Here is a 20,220-nt window from a genome sequence, read left to right as displayed (position 1 = left end):
AGATCAATCAGTAGCGACAACTACAACGTTTTCCCTATTTCACGCCAGTTAACTTTCTACTCGTTTATTTTGTGTCTATGGGTAGGTGGCGTTTGAACGTTTTACTCAGACTTTTATTTTGACAGGTCGTATTAAGAAAACAGTGACCCGGAAGTAACCTTTTGTTTCTTTTTATTTTATGTTATTTTTTTTACCCGGAAGTAATTTAGCGTTAATGTTTTCATAGGAGAAAGCGTGTGGAGGCACTACTAACGTAAGTCTTATGATGTTGTCGTGTTTTTATTGTATATGTGCATAAACCTCAATACTCTATGTTCACGGTGCGTTTGAATTCATGGGTCAGATCTTCAAAGTACTAGTCAATAAATTGAAATAATCTAGTCTAGTGTTGACTTGCTGTTCATTTCCACGATCAGTATCGGAATAAAACAATCTCAGCCTTCACTCAGAATTTTTCTTGCGGTCATAATTTTCATTAGACATAAGATTTGACGGCTTAGTTTAATCAAATATTCAATTCAATATCAAATCACCTTCAGGTTTGAACGTGTTGCTCATTTGGCTGTGTTATCTAGTAAATATTTATTATCATACGATAAATGGATGGATGGATGTATTGTGATTCACTTTTATATTATTTTGAATAACATGTTGACGCAGAATTGCATAAAATAGATGTGTTATGTTTTTGTGTAACTTACAGTCACAATGGCCAATCTGGAACAGTGGGTTAGTGACCAGCTCCATGATATCCTGGGTTTGAGTGACAGATATGTGGCTCAGTTCATGATCGGTCTGGTGAAGAAGTCTTCCGGACCTCAGGACTTTGTGGCTCGGCTTCAGCAAACCGGAACCATTGACATTGATCAAAGAATCACAGCGTTTGCACACGAGCTGTACAACAAAGTATGGTTTTATAATCAGACAGTATGTTTAACAGAATTCCTAAACTAAGACATACATTTACTGTATATAATGTAATGACCCTCCATTTCAGGCTCCCAAAAAACATGTGGCAGAAAAACCAGCCCGAGCGATTGAACGACAAGTCATGGAAATGGAGAGAAAGAACAGAACCTACACTCTTCTGGAGGACAGTGAGAGTGATGGAGAGACAGCCGGGGAAAGTGGAAAAGAGAAGAAAAGCAAAGACCGGGACAAAGGAAAGAAAAGGAAAAACCTCAGACAGAAACGTGAGGAAAGTCCATCATCCAGTGAAGAGGACAAGAAAAAGAGGTGATTATGATACTTTAAAACAGGGGTTTTCAATCTTTTAGATGCCACAGACCCCCAAATATGATCCTTGTGTGAGAGACTTCCATCTTAAAATCTAAAAAGCGTCTATAAAAGCGACAGTTATATATGTCAAAGTATTATTCTGAAAATATTTACTTTCTATGAAGTTACATATTATTTTTTTTCCTACTCATTATAGTACTGCACTGTTAGATGTTTTTTACAAATATACAATATATCTAAATGTTTTTACACTGTTTTCCCCTAACATTTCAATAAACCCGCTAGCACTTCCTTGCATGCACTAAATCATACAAATGAACATTCTCAATTAAAGGCTTTAAATGTGGTTCATTCAATCCGAAAGCGAGAACTATTCGTTTTCTTATTGTGCTTTTTTCCCCTCAATGATTTATTTCAGCACTAAGGTCATGGATGAGCCAAGAAAAGCTGCTAAAGAGGAGGACGAGGAAGAATGGGAGCGGGAAGAGAGAGAGAGAATTCAAGATCTGGAGGAGAGGGACGCATTTGCTGAACGAGTGAAACAGAAAGACAAAGACAAGACAAGACACGTACTTGAAAGAAATGACAAAAAGGTAATGCAAAATACATCCTTACTCCAACAAAATAAAGTCTGCTAGTTTGCTATTGATGGATCTCGGTATGAAGTGGTAAAATATGAGGGCTGACGATCAGCGCTGTCTGTTTTCATCATCTCAGGCTTATGAGGAAGCTCAGAAAAAGCACAAAATGGATGAAGAGGATCGAAGGAAAATGGTGAGGAACTTTCTTTACATGCACAACAATGTTCCGATGCTAATTAGAAATGTATTTATGTAAGCATGTTAACCCGATTGACATAACCCTTGTAATACAACGTTCCAGTTTTTAGTAATCCGTATAAGACAGCTGTGATTGATACCTGTTGACATTCAGTGTGGTCTCTTCAGCTTCCAGAGTTAAGGAAACAGTCACGTCGGCAGTATCTGACCAAAAGAGAGCAGGAGAAGCTGGAAGACCTCGAGGCTGAAATTGCGGACGAGGAATACCTCTTCTCCACTCAGAAACTCACCACTAAGGAAAGGAAAGACCTAGATTACAAGCGGCAGATCAGAGACCTGGCCCGAGACTACAAGAAAGCAGGGGCTAAAGAAAAAGAGGAGAGAAAGAACAGATACTACATGCCAGAAGAGAATAGAAACAAGGTAGGTCTAAGAGATGAGCTACAGGGGGGTTGTGAGATACTTTAATTCAAAATGGCAATGCTGCAATAATTAAATCAGTGATGAAATGAAATATCATGCTATAAATTTCTTTTTTTAAGTTATTACTTTTATTCATTAAGGAAGCATTAAATTAATCAAAAGTGTTACCAAATAATTTTATTTCAAATAAATACTGTTCTTTTAAACTTTCTATTCACCAAAGAATCTTGAAAAACATAATCGCAGTTTTCACAAAAAGCAGCGCAAGTGTGATAAATGTTTCTTGAGCAGCAAATCATCATATCAGAATGATTTCTGAAGGATCATGTGACACTGAAGACTGGAGTAATGATGCTGAAAATTTGACATCACTGGAATAAATTACATTTAAAAATACATTCAAATAGAAAACAGTTTTACTATATTTTTGATCACATAAATGTAGCCTTGGTGAGGGTAAAAGAAGTCTTTCAAAAACATAAAAACAAAATCATACCGACCCCAAACGTTTGAACAGTAGTGTATATTACAAATATGTGACCCTGGACCACAAAACCAGTCACATGGGTACATTTTTGGAAATTGAGCTTTATATGTCATATGAAAGCTCAATAAATAAGCTTGTCATTGATGTATGGTTTGTTAGGATAGGACAATATTTGGCCGGGATACAACTATTGGAAAATCTGGAATCTGAGGGTGCAAAAAATCGAAAATTGAGAAAATCGCCTTTAAAGTTGTTCATTTATGTTCGTGTTTGTGCTGCATTCACTCACAAAAATAAATGTTTTATATATTTCCGGTAGGAAATTTACAAAATATCTTCATGGGACATGATCTTTACTTAATATCCTAATGATTTTTGGCATAAAATAAAAATCGCTAATTTTGACCCATACAGTGTATTATTGGCTTTTGCCACAAATATACCCATGCGACATGTGACTGGTTTTGTGATCCAGGGCCACATATAGTTGCTGAAAATGTTAACAATGTTTTTTATTTTAAATAACCATGAAGTAATTTATCATACATGCGTAACTTTCATTATTTTATTGTTTTTTTCTTCTCATATTTTTCCATTCCTTTCAGTCCATTCCTCAAAAAGAAATGGAGCTGGAGTTTGAGGAGACTCCCAGAGAGGGAGGCGGGGAGCAGGGCCGCTGGGAGGAGGCGAGAGTGGCCACCGCCACCCTGCAGTTTGGGGCCAGGGAAGAGCGGGAACGGCGGATAAAGGAGGAGCAGGAGAAGTATCAGCTCATTTTAGAGGAAGAGGAGATGATCAACTTCGTCAGCACGGCCATTACCATGAAGGGAACGCTGTCGGAGAAGGTTGACATCACCCAAAAATTCTATTCTGTGTATTGATTATATTATAGAGGTGTGAATCCTCACTTGCCTCAGGATTCGATTACGATTCAGAGGGTAACGATTCGATTATAAAGCAATTCACGATGCATCTTTTCCCCCAATTCTCTTATTAATAATAATTATTTTATTTATAATCTCAATATAGTTATTATAGTAATATTTATATTACAATCACAATATAGTTAATTGAATAATCAAATGTAAAAATAGTCACTGTATAGTCTTTAGTGTATTTATAAATAAATTGATTATTATTACAGCTACAAAAGTTATTCAGTCAAGACCAGTGAATGACTCCCTCTTTTCTTTTATTGTTTGATTAAAAATGATTTCCTTTTGTGAAATTCATAACAGATGCAAGTGCTTTGCTTACGAAGGACATGCGTATCTTTTTTTATTAATATAGCCTGTAATAAGAGTACTTTATTTACAATAAAACAGTACATTAATATGTATGATAGGCCTATTTGTTTAAATTTCGATTATTTAGTTTTTATGCATCGATGCAGAATCGTTCACATCAGCGTTGTGATGCATTGTAATGATTATATTCCACAGCTCTATTTCTGTATCTGTCTGTCTTTAATACAGAAAGTAAAAACAATCTGGCATCTTCCTGTTTTTGAACTGTAGGAAAGCGAACCTGAGATATCACCAGCTGAGAAAGAGAAGCAGTCCATCCAGGAAGTGAGACGCAGCCTGCCCATCTTTCCTTACAGAGAAGACCTTCTAGCTGCCATCAAACACCACCAGATGTTGGTCATAGAGGGGGAAACCGGATCCGGCAAGACCACCCAGATCCCTCAGTATCTTGTGGAAGATGTACGTGCTTATAATAAAACATTTATTTGAAAATAGCTTTTAAGCTCAGGGTTTGTGTGGATCCAGTGGAGCTCCATGTGTGCATTTCTAGGTTTCACATGAGAATATAAAGTAATCAGGAACATGGAGATCCTCTCAACTTAATCTATGACTGGAAAAAAAACATTAATGCAACAATAGATATTTTTAGAGATGGTCTTTATTGGGGTTTGGTGCCATAGTTTGCATCAGCAGTTCACATTAGCTAAGTTTCCATCCAATTCTGTGCTTAAAATCAGAATAGCGGCACAACAGTATATATTATAATAAATGGTTTGTTCACCCCAAAAATGAAATTTCTGTCATTTATTCACTCTGATGTCATTCAATAGAAATTGTGTCTCTTCAAAAGACTTGGATTAAACCGCTCGATTAAAATGCTTTATTTTACGATCTCTTTATGAATCGTCAGAGTTTTAGGTGAAAAGACTTTCAATGGAGGGACAGAAATCTCTCAGATTTCATTCAAATATCTTCATTTGTGTTCTGAAGATGGAAGAAAGTTTGGGTTTGGTATGACGTTAAATGACAGAACTTTTATTTTTGTGTGAACTAACCCTTTACGGCAGGAACATTTCATTTCTTGATCTTTTTTCTTTCAGGGTTACACTGAAGGAGGAATGAAGATTGGCTGCACTCAACCTCGAAGAGTGGCGGCCATGTCTGTTGCAGCGAGAGTCGCACAGGAAATGAATGTCAAACTAGGAAATGAGGTCATAATCCATCTGCTTATTAAATGTGTGATTTATTCATGATGAGCCTGCAGGCTTTCCATTGTGTTTGTGTACATAAGAGAAGTTAAAGTGTTTGTAAAATTGTGGCAAATTTGTTTCAGTTATGTTGTCTTACTTTCCACAGGTGGGCTACAGCATCCGTTTTGAGGACTGTACGTCAGAGAGGACCATCCTGAAGTACATGACTGATGGCATGTTGCTCAGAGAGTTTCTTACAGAGCCCGACCTGGCCAGCTACAGGTAAAAACATACAGAATTCATTGTTTCATTGCTTTTCATTGTTGCATTCTCTGTTCTGATTGGCTGTCTTTCTCTGTGATCAGTGTGATCATCATTGATGAGGCCCACGAGCGAACGTTACACACAGACATCCTCTTCGGTCTAATTAAAGACATTGCACGTTTCCGCCCTGATTTGAAGGTTCTGGTGGCCAGTGCCACTCTAGACACAGAACGATTCTCCAGCTTCTTTGACGACGCGCCTGTATTTAGGATTCCCGGCCGCAGGTTCCCTGTGGACATCTACTACACAAAGGTAATGGACCATGATTAAAGCATCCGGTTTGTCATACACGGGTGCCGTGTTTTCTGTTCTTGTTGAACTAGATGATATGCCATGAGCTGTATATATGTGTATATATATATATATATACAGTGTATATATATATTTATACACATATACACCAATTCCGATTTTCTCTCTAACTATAATAGTGGAGCGGCTAAGTGCTTATGTTTGGCAGAATCGTTCAGTTTATGATACAAGCGTGAAAATTGGCATGAGCAGTCTCCATGGGTCACTTGACAAGAAAATTGTCCGAGCCACTTGAAATTTCAAGATGGCGGCAATTTTTCAAGATGGCCGACACCTTAGTGGAGCAGTTAAGTGATATAGTGGTTTATTTGGTGATACAAGCATGAAAATTGGCATGAGCAGTCTCTGTGGGTCACTTGACAATAAGCCACCTACAGCTACTTGAAATTTCAAGATGGCGGCCATTTTTCAAGATGGCCACCACCTTAGTGGAGCAATTAGGCTTAAGAAATCATTTAGTTGGTGATACAAGCATGAAAATTGCCATGAACCTAATTGCTCCACTAAGGTGGTGGCCATCTTGAAAAATGGCCGCCATCTTGAAATTTCAAGTAGCTGTGGGTGGCTTATTGTCTAGTGACCATCAGAGACTGCTCATGCCAATTTTCATGCTTGCATCACCAAATAAACCACTATATCACTTAACTGCTCCACTAAGGTGTCCGCCATCTTGAAAAATGGCCGCCATCTTGAAATTTCAAGTAGCTGTGGGTGGCTTATTGTCTAGTGACCATCAGAGACTGCTCATGCCAATTTTCATGCTTGTATCACCAAATAAACCACTATATCACTTAACTGCTCCACTAAGGTGCCGGCCATCTTGAAAAATGAAAAATCTTGAAATTTCAAGTGGCTCGGACAATTTTCTTGTCAAGTGACCCATGGAGACTGCTCATGCCAATTTTCAGGCTTGTATCATAAACTGAACGATTATATCACTTAGCCGCTCCACTATAATTGACAGCATATGCAGAAAAAAATCTACTTTTCTTCAATGCTAAATTTTATCTTCATAAAAAAACACAAGTAAATAGTCAGTAATACAATAAGAACAATTGACACAAATGCAGTTGAATAAATCGAGATATGAAATGAACAGTGCTTTAAGTTTTTCAGGTGGGTTTAACAGTAGGTTAGTATTCAGGTAAGAAATACTACAGCAGCAATTTTTATAAAAAAAAAAAAATCGGTCTTAGATTGTAGCTAATATCAAAATAAATATCCATTTTCTTACTGTGCATTAAAAATGTTATGATGTATAAATTCACTATTAGCATTTATAACGATTGATTTTACATTTTTACATTTATGTTTTATTAAAGCTGCAGTCGGCAAGATTTCTTTGATCATATTCACTGAAACCGACACTATGCTCTGACAGAACAACATAAATAAAGTGGTTTTAGAAAAAAACCCTTGCTTCTTCCTCCACCGGGGGCCTGTTATTTGTTTTGCAAAAATCCACCGCTCCCGGTTCTACTGGTCCAATCAGCGCAGGGCTGTGTGAGATCTGACTGTCAATCACAGTTCGGGCACACGCCACAGATCCCCCCTCCCCCGCGCACGTTACAATATCACATGCACACGCCTGAAGTTCGCAGGTGATGGCGGAGAGAAAATCTACTAACAAGCTTCCAATTCCTCCGTTATTGCTATCTATGGGTAGATTAGCCAGGGCAGCCTACCTCCGAGTCCATGGTGTTGATCGATGCTGAAGAGACGGACGCGTTCACAGAAAATCTGGTGCACACGCATTGACGAGCATGAACTCGATGGGAGGGTGCTCGCTGGTAGTGGGGGAGGGGCATGAGAGTTGTAAACATTCAAAATTTTGGCTAAGTCGACCCAATCTGCCAGACTTGCCGACTGCAGCTTTAATTTATTTAGAATTAAATGGTATAGAATTGTAATATCAGCCATTCTCGGACATGGTGTAAGAATCCTGTTTAGTGATTTCTCTGATCTATTTTTGCCTTCATTTGTACATTGCACATTGTTAATATCAATTGTCTTTGGTTTCAGGCTCCAGAGGCCGACTATCTCGAAGCATGTGTGGTGTCAGTGCTACAGATCCATGTCACTCAGCCGCCTGGAGACATACTGGTCTTCCTCACAGGACAGGTCAGTCCTTGACACTCAGTCTGTTTAAAGTTCACAGTTTCCCTCTGGGTGGACATGAGCCGTATCCATCAACGCATAAATCTATTAACATCTGAGTGAGTCACAGTATAGCAGCACTCCACGTGCTAATGTTTTTCCAATAACTTGTCACAGATTTTTCCCATGACACACATTCCCCGCTGTCACAGTCACCTTGATTGTAACATAAATCATGCATTTTCTATTAATGGGTAAAGCTGCAGTAACATCTTCAGCAAGTCATCTTGAGATCCTTTCCATCTAAACTGATTATTTCTCTTATGCCTAGTATGAGCAGTAGGAAAACCATATTAATCTGCGCAGTCACGCAGAGCCAAAGCACAACCAAAACAATGTTCTTCTGCAAAATGCAGACAGTTTTGTTTTTTAAACCACTAAAAAGAGGGCCAAAAGTTACATAGTGTACCTTAAAACTTGATTTGGAATGTTGATAAATGTAGAAACGTCATGACAGTCTGTGAAAATGGTCCATGAAGGTATTTGTACGAATGAATCTTGATTAGATTACATTCATTTACACTAAATACAAGCTGCATCCCCTTTTTCTGTCTCTTTCCAAAAAAAAACTTCTTTGCTTTTTGAGATGGGAAAGCTGTGTGATGAGGCTGAAAGACTTAATCTGTATTATTATTTCAGGACAGTTTATTCCAAAAAGTGGATCATGAATATTACTGTAAGGTAGACTATATTTATATTGGTAATATTGATGTTTACTGTGTCCTCTGGTGTTGCAGGAGGAGATCGAGGCGTGCTGTGAACTCCTACAGGAGAGATGTAGGAGACTGGGTTCTAAGATATCTGAGCTCCTTGTTCTTCCCATCTATGCCAACTTGCCCTCAGACATGCAGGCCAAAATCTTCAATCCCACTCCGCCTGGAGCACGCAAAGTAAGAAACGCCATTCCCTTTGTCGGCCAGCAGGAGGCAGCATGTCTGTTGAAGTCTGTGGAAAGCCACGAATACTTGTTTATGCATAATAGTAGATACCTTTATCTAAATTGAAGCAAAAACAAAAACTAATGCAATCTCTTATGTAAATGTTTTTCTTTAGAAGCTTTATTTTGTATATCTTGATACTAAATACTAAATACACTAAACACTGAATATGAAATTCTTGGGTAATGGTTTGTGGTTTTTCTTCTGCAGGTTGTGGTGGCCACAAATATCGCAGAGACGTCTCTGACCATTGATGGCATCATCTACGTGATTGATCCAGGTTTCTGCAAACAAAAAAGCTACAATGCAAGAACAGGAATGGAATCTCTCATTGTCACACCCTGTTCACGAGTAAGAGGAGCTTAGAGAAACGACGAAAACATTCTCTCACATTTATCTGTCAAGAATGCAGTTGACCCAAAAGTGTTCAGACAAGTCACACTGAGAGATTTACTAATGACATTGTAAATAGTTGTTACATAGAAATTATTATAATAGTTATTAGTATAATTTAAATTTGTAATGTGTGTCTGAATGTAGGGAAGTAACATACAGAGATAGCAGGTTATTGTCTGTCAACGAGTCACTCATTTAGGTCATATTACACTATTGAAGGTTAAAATGGTCATTTATGTGTGGAATTAGAGATTGATAATGTGTTATATTATCACACAGGCCTCTGCCAATCAGAGAGCAGGTCGTGCAGGAAGAGTGGCTGCTGGGAAATGTTTTAGGCTGTACACCGCCTGGGCCTTTAAACATGAGATGGAGGAGACCACTGTCCCTGAGATCCAGAGAACAAACCTGGGAAATGTGGTTCTGCTGCTCAAAAGTCTTGGTAAGAATGAATGAATCAGTTCTTGATGACTTTACCAGAACAAATCTACATGTTAGCTTGATTTCTATGCACTGCAGGCATTACAAGGATCAGATGACTTTAGTGAAGATTCCAAACCAAGAGGCATTATTTTAAAGAAAAACAGCACAAACACACTTTCCTAATAAAACATACAGTATGACAAAAATACATTTCTTATGGTCTTAAAATATAGTTTAAAATGAAGAAAATTATTTTAATATTTTGTGGCTGACAAACGTTAGTGACACAAGAAAAGTAACATTGTGAAATATTATGTAAGGGATAATGTAGAGCGAGGCGGTTGGTCTTGAATCAGCCTGAAGGGGTTGTATTCGCTATAACAACCGCCTCGCTCTACATTATCCCGTTATTACATGGCTACCTACCAAATAAATCAATAATTTGACTCAAAATATTGATTTAAAAAGGAGTTTATTGATTTAAAAATGATTGTATTGCTTCCGCTAAAGAGACGTTCCGTCTCTACGGTTAGAATCTTGCGTGCCCGTGGCAATGCTCTGCTTTGCATGGCAGCGGTGTGTTATAGTTCGCAAGACCGCATTCTACATTAGAATTCAACCAATAATACAGATTAAAATAACTCTTTTCTATTTTAATATATTAATACATTTCAGTTATTCCTGTGATGCAAAGCTGAATTATCAGTATCATGACTCCAGTCTTCAGTGTCACATGATCCCTCAGAAATCATTCTAATATGCTGATTTGCTGCTCAGGAAACATTTCTTCTTTTTATCAATGTTGAATACAATTGTGCTGCTTGTTTTCATGGAAAACGTGATACATTCATCTTTGATGAATAGAAAGTTCAAAAGAACATTGATTTGAAATAGAAATCTTTTGTAACTTTATAAATGTCTCTACTGTCACCTTTGATCGTTTTAATGCATACTTGCTTAATATTAATACTTGTTTTCACAAGGATGCATTAAAAAATATTACTGACCCCAAACTTTTGAACGGTAGTGTACTTCCTTTAAAATCACCTGGTACTTGTTGGTTAAAATGAAATGAAAGTGAAGTTAGTTCAGAGAAATGCTGTGAATGACATTCAGACATGTTAAACAGAGCTTTACTTTTTAGGGCATTCTACTAAGGTTAGTAGTGTTGAATGTCTTTGTAATTATTTCTGCTATGAAGAATAATGGCAATTTGGGGTGTGGTACTGAGATATTGAAATGTTAATGCATACATAAACCTGACACACTTTTTCACTCCCTGTAATCAAACACCAAATGTTTTTTATTATGTGCTGAATATCTAACATGTTTTTCCTGATCTGTGCGTCAGGCATAAATGACCTGATTCATTTTGACTTCATGGATCCTCCTCCTCACGAAACGCTGGTGTTGGCTCTGGAACAGCTCTACGCTTTGGGCGCCCTCAACCACCTCGGTGAACTCACTAAGGTGCGCAAAAACAAATTAAAACGGCTTTATAAACCTAGTTATGCTACAGTTGGTTTTCTAAACCCTTAAGTGCTTTAAAGGTATAGTGGAGGATCTTTCCGAATTTTAGATAAGACCCGCCCTCACCACTTTTTGGAAAGTTTGATTGATTCACCGGAATGATTGACAATTAGGAGGACCAATAGTATAGGTGATCCACCCGGAAGTAAAAAAAATCCTCCGCTATACCTTTAATACCTTTACCTTTAATGAACTCAAGGTTCAGGACATTGAAAATAAGTATACATAAATTACTCTAAAGCTGCAGATTTATAATATCCCTCATGGAAATATGCCAATGTATAGCTCTTTTGTCCAGGGTTTTGACTTCCTTTTCTTCTTCTCGCGCTGTAGCTCGGCCGAAGGATGGCTGAACTTCCTGTGGACCCCATGCTGAGTAAAATGATTCTGGCTTCTGAACAGTGAGTCTAATCTGGAAAAAAAATCACCTCAGTTTACTCATATGCTCATTTTTTTCATGGAGTCGTTATTGTAATGTTTTCAACATTGTTCATTGGTCTCTCCTGAAGTTATAAGTGCTCCGAGGAGGTCCTGACCATCGCAGCCATGCTGTCAGTGAACAACACCATTTTCTACCGCCCAAAGGACAAAGTGGTCCATGCCGACAATGCTAGGATGAACTTTGTGGTACCAGGAGGAGATCACATGGTGCTGCTCAATGTATACACACAGGTGCGTTTATGTGTGCATGTGGAAACACCACTCAAAGTGGCAATCGATCTCAGATCTGAAGCATTTTAATGAACTGGTAGTTGCGGCAACTGAAATGTTTTGTTTTTGTCAGAATCCTCGTCTCATCTAGCGTGACTTCCTTATGAGAGATGTGCAGGAATTGTAAAGCCGAACAGGTTATGCAGGCCTGTCCAGTGCATACGTGCATGTGTGTATGTAGATGCTGTTGCAGGAAGTTCTTGTCTTGTACATTTATAACTTTGTGTGAATAGTGTTTTGTAAGAATGACTGTTCAAACAGCAGAAACAAAGACATTTTTGGCAGCTAAAATCAGGCATTTAGGAGGGTTTTTGGGGGGTTATTATATTACAGAATTGCTCAATTTAAGTTATAGTCGAGATTATATTTAGTAAACGTTAATTTCAGTTTAATTCTTTCACTCTGTTGATCCTAATAGTATTTGTGGCATACAAATATCATTGCCTTGTAAGAATACTTCTGCCTTTTTTGGAAAGAAAAATGTTGTGTTGACCCCACAGTCCCCAACCTTTCCGCTGGACTTTCACTATGCTTATTTTTTGTAAAATATTAAAATGTTTTCTACCATGTTGTTTTATTAATTTATATGTGAATATGTATCTTTAAATACATATTCTCACATGAACAACCATTTAAAAATGGTCTCATAAACCTGAAGTATAAATCACATATAATGGTCATTTGTTGATAAGAGTAATCTGGTCATCAGACTTGTCGGATGCACAAAACACGCAATTATTGTCTCCAGAAAAGAAAATGTATTCCATAAAAACAGATGGTTTTTCACCAGATAAGAAAAATGTATTAAATAGTCTCTCTCTTTCTCTGTCAGTGGGTAGAGAGCGGTTACTCCACTCAGTGGTGCTTCGAGAACTTCATCCAGTTCCGCTCTATGAAGAGAGCTCGAGATGTGCGTGATCAGCTGGAGGGGTTGATGGACAGGATCGAGGTGGAGCTGTGCAGCTCCGACGGTGACAGTGTGCCCATCCGCAAGGTGATTTCCTCATTTTCCCTACATCGCTTCCTTTCTTGCATTTCCTCCAGTGATAATGTGTTTGGACAGAAGTCTGATGCTTTGCATGTGATTGCTATCTAACCTTTATGAACCTGGGGCCATATGTATAAATCCGCTCTGAGTAAAATATTTGTCTTAAAGGATTAGTTCACCCCAAAATTAAAATGTCCTAATAATTTACTAACCCCAATGCCATCCCAGATATCCATGTCTTTCTTTCCTCAGTGGGAGAGAATTTATGTTTTTTGAGGAAAACATTTCTGGATTTTTCTACTAACAATGGACTTCATTGGTTACCATCGTTTTTAAGTCCAAATCAATGCAGTTTCAAAAGTCTTTGAAGTGTTTAAACGGGCTGTACGCGATCACAGCTGAAGAAGAGGTTGTTATCTAGCGAAACGATCATTTTTGTCATTTTCAAAACAAAATGATAATTTATAGACTTTTTACCTTCAATAGTTCGGATTGAGCTGATCAACAAACAGACAGGGAACTACGTCGTCACGTTGAAAGGTCACGCCGGCGCCGGCAATACTATTTGAACTACTATTCATATTCATCAGAATGTTATTCATATACTATTCATATTCATATTCACTGAATACTATTACTATATATATATATAATAGCAAACAATACTATTTGAACTATCCTCCTACATACGGTCGCATTGTAAACAGTGGGGCGGTACTTCCGCCGGCGCCGGCGTGACCTTTCAACGTGATGACGTAGTTCCCTGTCCGTTTGTTGATCAGCTCAATCTGAACTATTGAAGGTAAAAAGTCTATAAATGATATATATATATATTTAAAATGACCTATCGTTTCGCTAGATAACAACCTCTTCTTCAGCTGTGATCATGTACAGCCCGTTTAAACACTTCAAAGACTTTTGAAACTGCATTGATTTGGACTTAAAAACGATGGTAACCAATGAAATCCATTGTTAGAAGAAAAATCCAGAAATGTTTTCCTCAAAAAACATAATTTCTCTTCCACTGAGGAAAGAAAGACATGGATATCTTGGATGGCATTGGGGTGAGTAAATTATTAGGAAATTTTCATTTTGGGGTGAACTAATCCTTTAAGTGTGTCAAAATTTTAAGAATGATGTAATTTTACTCTTATTCCTTGACTTAAGAATGAAGGTTCCTAAGTGTTAAGACTTGGTCTCAGCTCCTAAATTATTAAAGTGCTGTGTTATTAAATTATTAAAGTGTATTAGAGTGCTGGATATTTATCCTAACCTACTTGGGAGTAACAAGATGGCAGCAGAGAGGAAGGGACCACACGCATTCCAATAAAGATATTGAAGTATATATCCCCCATATTGGTATCGACCGATATATGTATCAGCCCAATAAAAAAATTTGGTCAGTATATTAAAGCTGATAAATAATGGATTATTTCCTTCAGCTGAGACACTTCAGATGCGCACTGTTCTTCGCCATGATGGTTTTGAATAGCTTGAAATACGATTGAAATCACTTCAAAAAAGGAAAATGCAGTTAAGTGCAACGTGCAGCGCAAGTCTGTCAAATACACTACATTGAACATCATTATAATTTCGTGCTTGGGACGTGGATTTTAAAGGTGAGACTTTTGTTCTTGTAATCAGGCTCTCAAAAACTATATAAAAACTTAGATTTATCGGCCAATTTATCGGCTTTCAAATATAAAGAGTTATCGTTATCGGCCAAAATGTTCATATCAGTGCATCCCTAGAAGATATAATGTATTGGAGTGATGACACGGAGTTGGTAAAATGATACAGGCTTGATTGTCAAGGTATTCTTTTTGTAACTGACCTTGTAAGAAATTTGTTTACTACTTCCACTCTACAATTCAATGCTCTAACTGCAGAAATGAAAGTAATAATGAATCAGTCCACAGTAAGCATGCAAAAAATGCATAAAAGCTCACAGGAAAAAGCATACACTGACTACAACATAACCAGTTATTAACATTTCATTGGTTCTTTCTTGTTTTTACTTGTTCATAGTTTCTTTGTTTGACATCCTAGCAATTTAATTGCTTTATTACTAATAAAATAGTTGACTCAAAGCACAACTACGCAATATGTTTACAAAATCTTTAACACATTTTATTTAATTTGGACAAAGGGTGAAACAAAATTTTTCTAGGCCAGACAACATGTTTGGCCACTACTGTATGGCAGTTCATTGACTTTCCAACTGATCTTCAAACCATATTATATATATTGGTGTCATACTGCCATGACTACTCTTCCAGGCTCACTATTGGCTGATTCAGAGGTTGAGGGCCTCATTGTAGTCCTTTGATCACAAAACTTAAGTGCCATCTCAGTTAGCACCTAAGAGTCAGTCTTAGACTTGTTGAAAGTTGCTTTTAGCTTTTTTTTTATAAATAGCTCCTACTCTTAAACAAATCCTACTTTTTACTAAGAATTTTTGACATTTAAGTTAAAGCCTAAGCCTATTCTTAAGAGCATTTTTTTAAAAGTTTTATACATACATACTCTTTATAGACTGAATTCCCTTAAGATTTGACTTGACACTCTTACTTGTGGCCCTTACTGGCTAAAAAGATTGAAGTAGAATTTGTGGCACAATTTGCATTGTCACCTATTAAAGTAAGTGCTTGCTTGTCTCTTTAGGGCTTTTTACATTGCACTTAAACCAAGGTTTTTTAGCCCAGGTTACAATGTTTTATTCTGAGGGGGAAATTCAATCAAACTTTACTAAAATAACTTTTCAAGAGTAAATCTGTCTCTCATTTCTTTGTTTTTGAGTACTTCCTGTTCTATGAGAGACTAGTGTCACTATGAATCATCAGTATTTTCACGTCAAGAGTATTTCAAGAGGCACACTAACACAGTTGCTGAATGCATGCATACTGTGCATTACTACATTTAGGAGATGCGTTTGTATATTTAAAGGAGTTTGGCATTGATGAATGCAGGTTAGATGACTAAGAATCATTTGTGGCATGAGGAACAGTGCACAGATCATACAATTGTCTTCAGCCACAATAGAAAAAAAATGTTGGACCAGTCAAATATATTTTTGTCTGTGATGCTGCTCATTATTGCATCAGTTATTTATACAGTTTAGAGGCGATTATATCAAAATGATTTGACTTTAGAATGCCACGATTGACCAATCAGAATCATGTATTTCAGAGAGCCTTCGTAATAAGAATGAATACGTTGTAGTGCTAAATGTGCTTGCTTTTTCTTCCAGGCGGTGACTGCGGGATATTTCTACCACACGGCACGCTTGAGTAAAGGGGGTTATAAAACAGTCAAACACCAGCAGACTGTTTACGTCCATCCCAACAGCTCACTCTTCGAGGAACAGCCACGCTGGATGATCTACCACGAGCTGGTCTTCACCACCAAAGAGTTCATGAGACAGGTATGGAGTCGTCCTTCACATTCTTTGTCTTTTTAATCAGATATAACTAATATTATTGAAGAAAAAAATCATACTTGGTGTTAGGGATTTAAACAGACTGGTTCTTTTTTACTTGAGCCTGTAAGCAACCACATAGCAACTCTCTAAAATCCACTCCTAACTGCTAAAGGTGTGTTCACACTTGGCAGGTTTGGTTTGATAAAAACGAACTCTGGTGCAATTGCTAAACGAACCAAACGAACTAAATGGGGACAGAATGCTCAAGCATATCTGTTTTTTTTTTTCGTCATAGGAGGGATTGCAATTAGTCTAAAAATCATCATTATTGGACTATTTTAATTAATGCACCTCAAAAAATGATCTGCTGCTGGGATTTTTTGTTATGATTTAAGTGACCATTGTGCAGTTGTGTTTGTGAGAAACTTGGGAGAAAAGACATCCAAGAATATTTTGCGTTTTATTTACAAAAGACTTTTGACATTTAAACGAACAAGCCTTTTTCTATTACAGTGATTGATTTATACCATGTTTCTATAATGGATAATGTTGAGCAAGCATGGGATTATTTTAAAAACAACCTTTTAACGTTATGTGATAAACATGCTGATTGTTCCTTTTGTCAAAATTTTAGGATAGGTGGAGAAAACAATCCATGGTTTAATGACGCTTTTTTTTCTATTATTAGACATTTTCTATTTCTATTATTATAAGGGCTAAAGCAAAGAAATCAAATAGTCCGTCAGTTTGGCAGTCTATAGCACATTTCATAAGAAATGCACAAAAATGGTAAAAAATACAAAGTCCTCTTATTATTTTCCTATGTTAAGTGATGATTTAAATAATAGTAATCTAATTGACCTGAATTCTTAAACATAAATAATTTTATTAATGTTTGTCCAGATCCTTTACATAATGATTTAAATGTAAATAAGATCAATGAAAACATTGATGTTGTTTCTCTTTGCCCTACAAAGATATTTATCTTCTCACCTATTTCTACTGTACTAGTTCATGAAGCTTTATTTAAATTAGATGGTAAAAAACCTTATAATAAATAAAGGTGTACGACATGGTTTGATTTTAGTTCCTATTTTATTTTCAATTTATATCAAAGACATTGGGCAAGGAATTAATACGAACAAAATACAGCCAACGAATGAATTCCAGGCGCTGTGTTTTTAATCCATTACACATTTTACAATCTCTTTGTGAGTATTCAGCTGATAAAAAATACCATCATATATACACGCATACAATGAGTGCATTTAGCCCAGCACACAGTTCGGTGTTAAAAATTACAGAGTGAACACTTAAGTTTACCAGGACTAAAATGTATCATTTTCTTTTTTTGGCCTGGACCACGAGAACCGAACTACAAGTGTGAACGCATTATTAGAAATCACATTGTAATGCTTTAGCAACCACTGAAAATACCCTATAGTCTTGCCAGCAAGTTTTGAATGGGCAAGCACTTAATTATTCTTCAGAAAATGTACAAATATGCTTTATTCTAAACCTTATTCTAAAAAAATCTGTCTTTCAGGTGATCGAGATTGATAACGGCTGGCTGCTGGAAGTGGCTCCTCATTATTATAAGAACAAAGAACTTGAGGACGGCAGCAATAAAAAGATGCCCCGCAAACAAGGCAAAGCCCGTGAAGAACTGGGCTGATCCTGAGATAAGACGAGCAAGAGACTCTTCCGCCCAATATTACACTGAATCTGCAGACAGACAGACAGGAGATCAGCAATGTCAGAATCTCCAGCAGTGTTCATCTGGAAATTATCAGACGTTTCGTTTGGTAATTTGCTGATCCTGTGTAAAATATTTTGGCGACTCATAATTTTATGTTTCAGCTAAAGTTGTTTTCATGTGTTTGAATGAGGAAATATATTTTTGTTGACAAGTATACATGTGTTTTTTATTGTTATCCAGGAGTGCTTTTATATTATGTGACCTCTGAAACTATTAAAGAGAGATGGCTTGATGTGGGTCAAGAGATGAATGTTATCAAAGGTCGTACAATTGCAGGTTATTAAGGAAACAGTGTTCTCATAAATACACAGAGATTGTTTTCAGCGGTATGTTACGCTAAACCTCAAGCACGTGTCTGTCAAGGCTTTTGACCTCAGGTGACTGTCTAAAATACAAGAAGTTTAGGGAAGGGAGCCAGGAGGAAATGTTAATACTCCAAAATAGGGATATTAATATGGATGAAATGACACAGACCATGGATATATCAATATAAAAGGAGAGGGTTGTGCAATAAAATGTATTTATTAACGCAGAAAGGTTATTGTGTTACAACAGGCACACCCTGCAGTTTGTTAGAATATTTGAGTATGGATCAGCATAATCCAAGAGCAGAATTTTCATGTAAAATGTGATTTTTAACTTTTAAATTTGATTATTTATTTACATTTTCTATAGAAAAGCATAATTCTGTCTCCTGTAAAGTTATTGTGCCATATAGTTTAATATTTAGCCAGCAGTCAATGATTGATAATTTCCAGTAATTTGTATTTTACCCTGAAGCTCCCAGATGATGAACAGCCGAAATTAGCCGTTAGTCAATGAGTAGCTAAAGTAGTAAAATTGACTGTCGATGTCAACAGAAAGGATTTTTCACCAGAAATTCCATTTAAAGGCAGGGTAGGCAATTTCAGAGAGGCTAGCAATAGCGAGCTAGCTTTGAAAGCACAAGATCCCAGCCTCCTTTCAGAGCGTCTCCAAAATCACGCCTCCTTCAAAACACAAGAACGCACACAGCAGAGTCTACAAAGAGTCACGAGAGACGGCGTTAAACTACCTCATGACTCAAAGCACATAACATTACAATAATAATGAATGTAAACAACTTACAGAGCTCTTACTTGTACCACCTGACTGATGCAGATTCATTTTGCCGTTGATAGAGTTGACATTGAAATGCTGTAAAAATCTGATTGGGAACGCATTTCAAACCACTTTCAAATATGGTCTGAATCAGTCCATATAATTTGCAACGCCACACATATGATCCAATCAATTCCCGAAAGACGGAATAAGATCCCACCTTAATTTTTCTCATTATAGAAGCCATTTCACTCGGATATACATCATAATGGGACTATCCATTTCATGCCGACTTTAGGGGGCCATTCACACGGAACACGATTTTGCATTTAAAAACAGACGGGGCAGTGGAATTTTGTATTTTTTTTAAGTTCTAAAAATGTTTTTAAAAATGTACCACATTTTTAGTTGAGCCATGCCATGCGTGAGATGCTGCATAAGGTGCGATATGTGAGCGTAACTATATAAAAAAAAAAAGGTCTACCCCAACCCTAACCGGACGTAAATAGATATTATGAAAAACATATGAGTGAGATGTGTACGATATCAAATGAATTAGCTATCAAACCATCAAACATTCCTACATAGTAATCACCAACCAGAATAAGCTAGTTTAACTTAATTTACAAACTGGTAACTTATCTGAGGCGATCACCTTGCATTGTTCAAACCCTACCAGCGACTACAATTAACCGCTACATCTGCCCTCTAATCTAAAAACAGTCTGGAAATCTGATCCTCCAAGTGCAGCCATGTGAATTTTGCATACGGCTTATCTAGTCATCTAGACATTTCTCTTCTGCTCTTCTATCTTAC

The 20,220-nt window shown here is 37.0% G+C and overlaps 1 protein-coding gene across 1 annotated transcript; it reads left to right on the top strand.

Annotated features, from left to right (window-relative positions):
* The first annotated feature begins 200 nt into the window (after window positions 1–200).
* On the top strand, window positions 201–18,581 carry dhx16 (DEAH (Asp-Glu-Ala-His) box polypeptide 16). Its single transcript, XM_079887112.1, has 21 exons — window positions 201–253; window positions 704–906; window positions 998–1,236; window positions 1,658–1,832; window positions 1,957–2,013; window positions 2,187–2,441; window positions 3,534–3,773; window positions 4,446–4,634; window positions 5,276–5,386; window positions 5,532–5,647; window positions 5,731–5,941; window positions 8,024–8,122; window positions 8,896–9,048; window positions 9,307–9,447; window positions 9,772–9,934; window positions 11,267–11,385; window positions 11,779–11,846; window positions 11,955–12,117; window positions 12,989–13,150; window positions 16,395–16,568; window positions 18,112–18,581. The coding sequence occupies exons 2-21, from the start codon at window positions 709–711 to the stop codon at window positions 18,238–18,240; spliced, it is 3,162 nt and encodes a 1,053-aa protein (XP_079743238.1). The 5' UTR covers window positions 201–253; window positions 704–708; the 3' UTR covers window positions 18,241–18,581.
* Window positions 18,582–20,220: the final 1,639 nt, after the last annotated feature.

The sequence above is a fragment of the Squalius cephalus genome (genome assembly GCF_949319135.1).
Source record: "Squalius cephalus genome assembly, chromosome: 11".
Taxonomy (NCBI): domain Eukaryota; kingdom Metazoa; phylum Chordata; class Actinopteri; order Cypriniformes; family Leuciscidae; genus Squalius; species Squalius cephalus.
This window is presented reverse-complemented; position numbering and strand designations above follow the sequence as displayed.

Excerpts from the sequence above, each read along its gene's own strand:
- dhx16 (XM_079887112.1), top strand. The coding sequence starts at position 709 with ATGGCCAATCTGGAACAGTGGGTTAGTGACCAGCTCCATGATATCCTG. Across the intron at positions 5,942-8,023 it reads TGGACATCTACTACACAAAG|GCTCCAGAGGCCGACTATCT; the intron begins GTAATGGACCAT and ends CTTTGGTTTCAG. Across the intron at positions 9,049-9,306 it reads CTCCGCCTGGAGCACGCAAA|GTTGTGGTGGCCACAAATAT; the intron begins GTAAGAAACGCC and ends TTTCTTCTGCAG.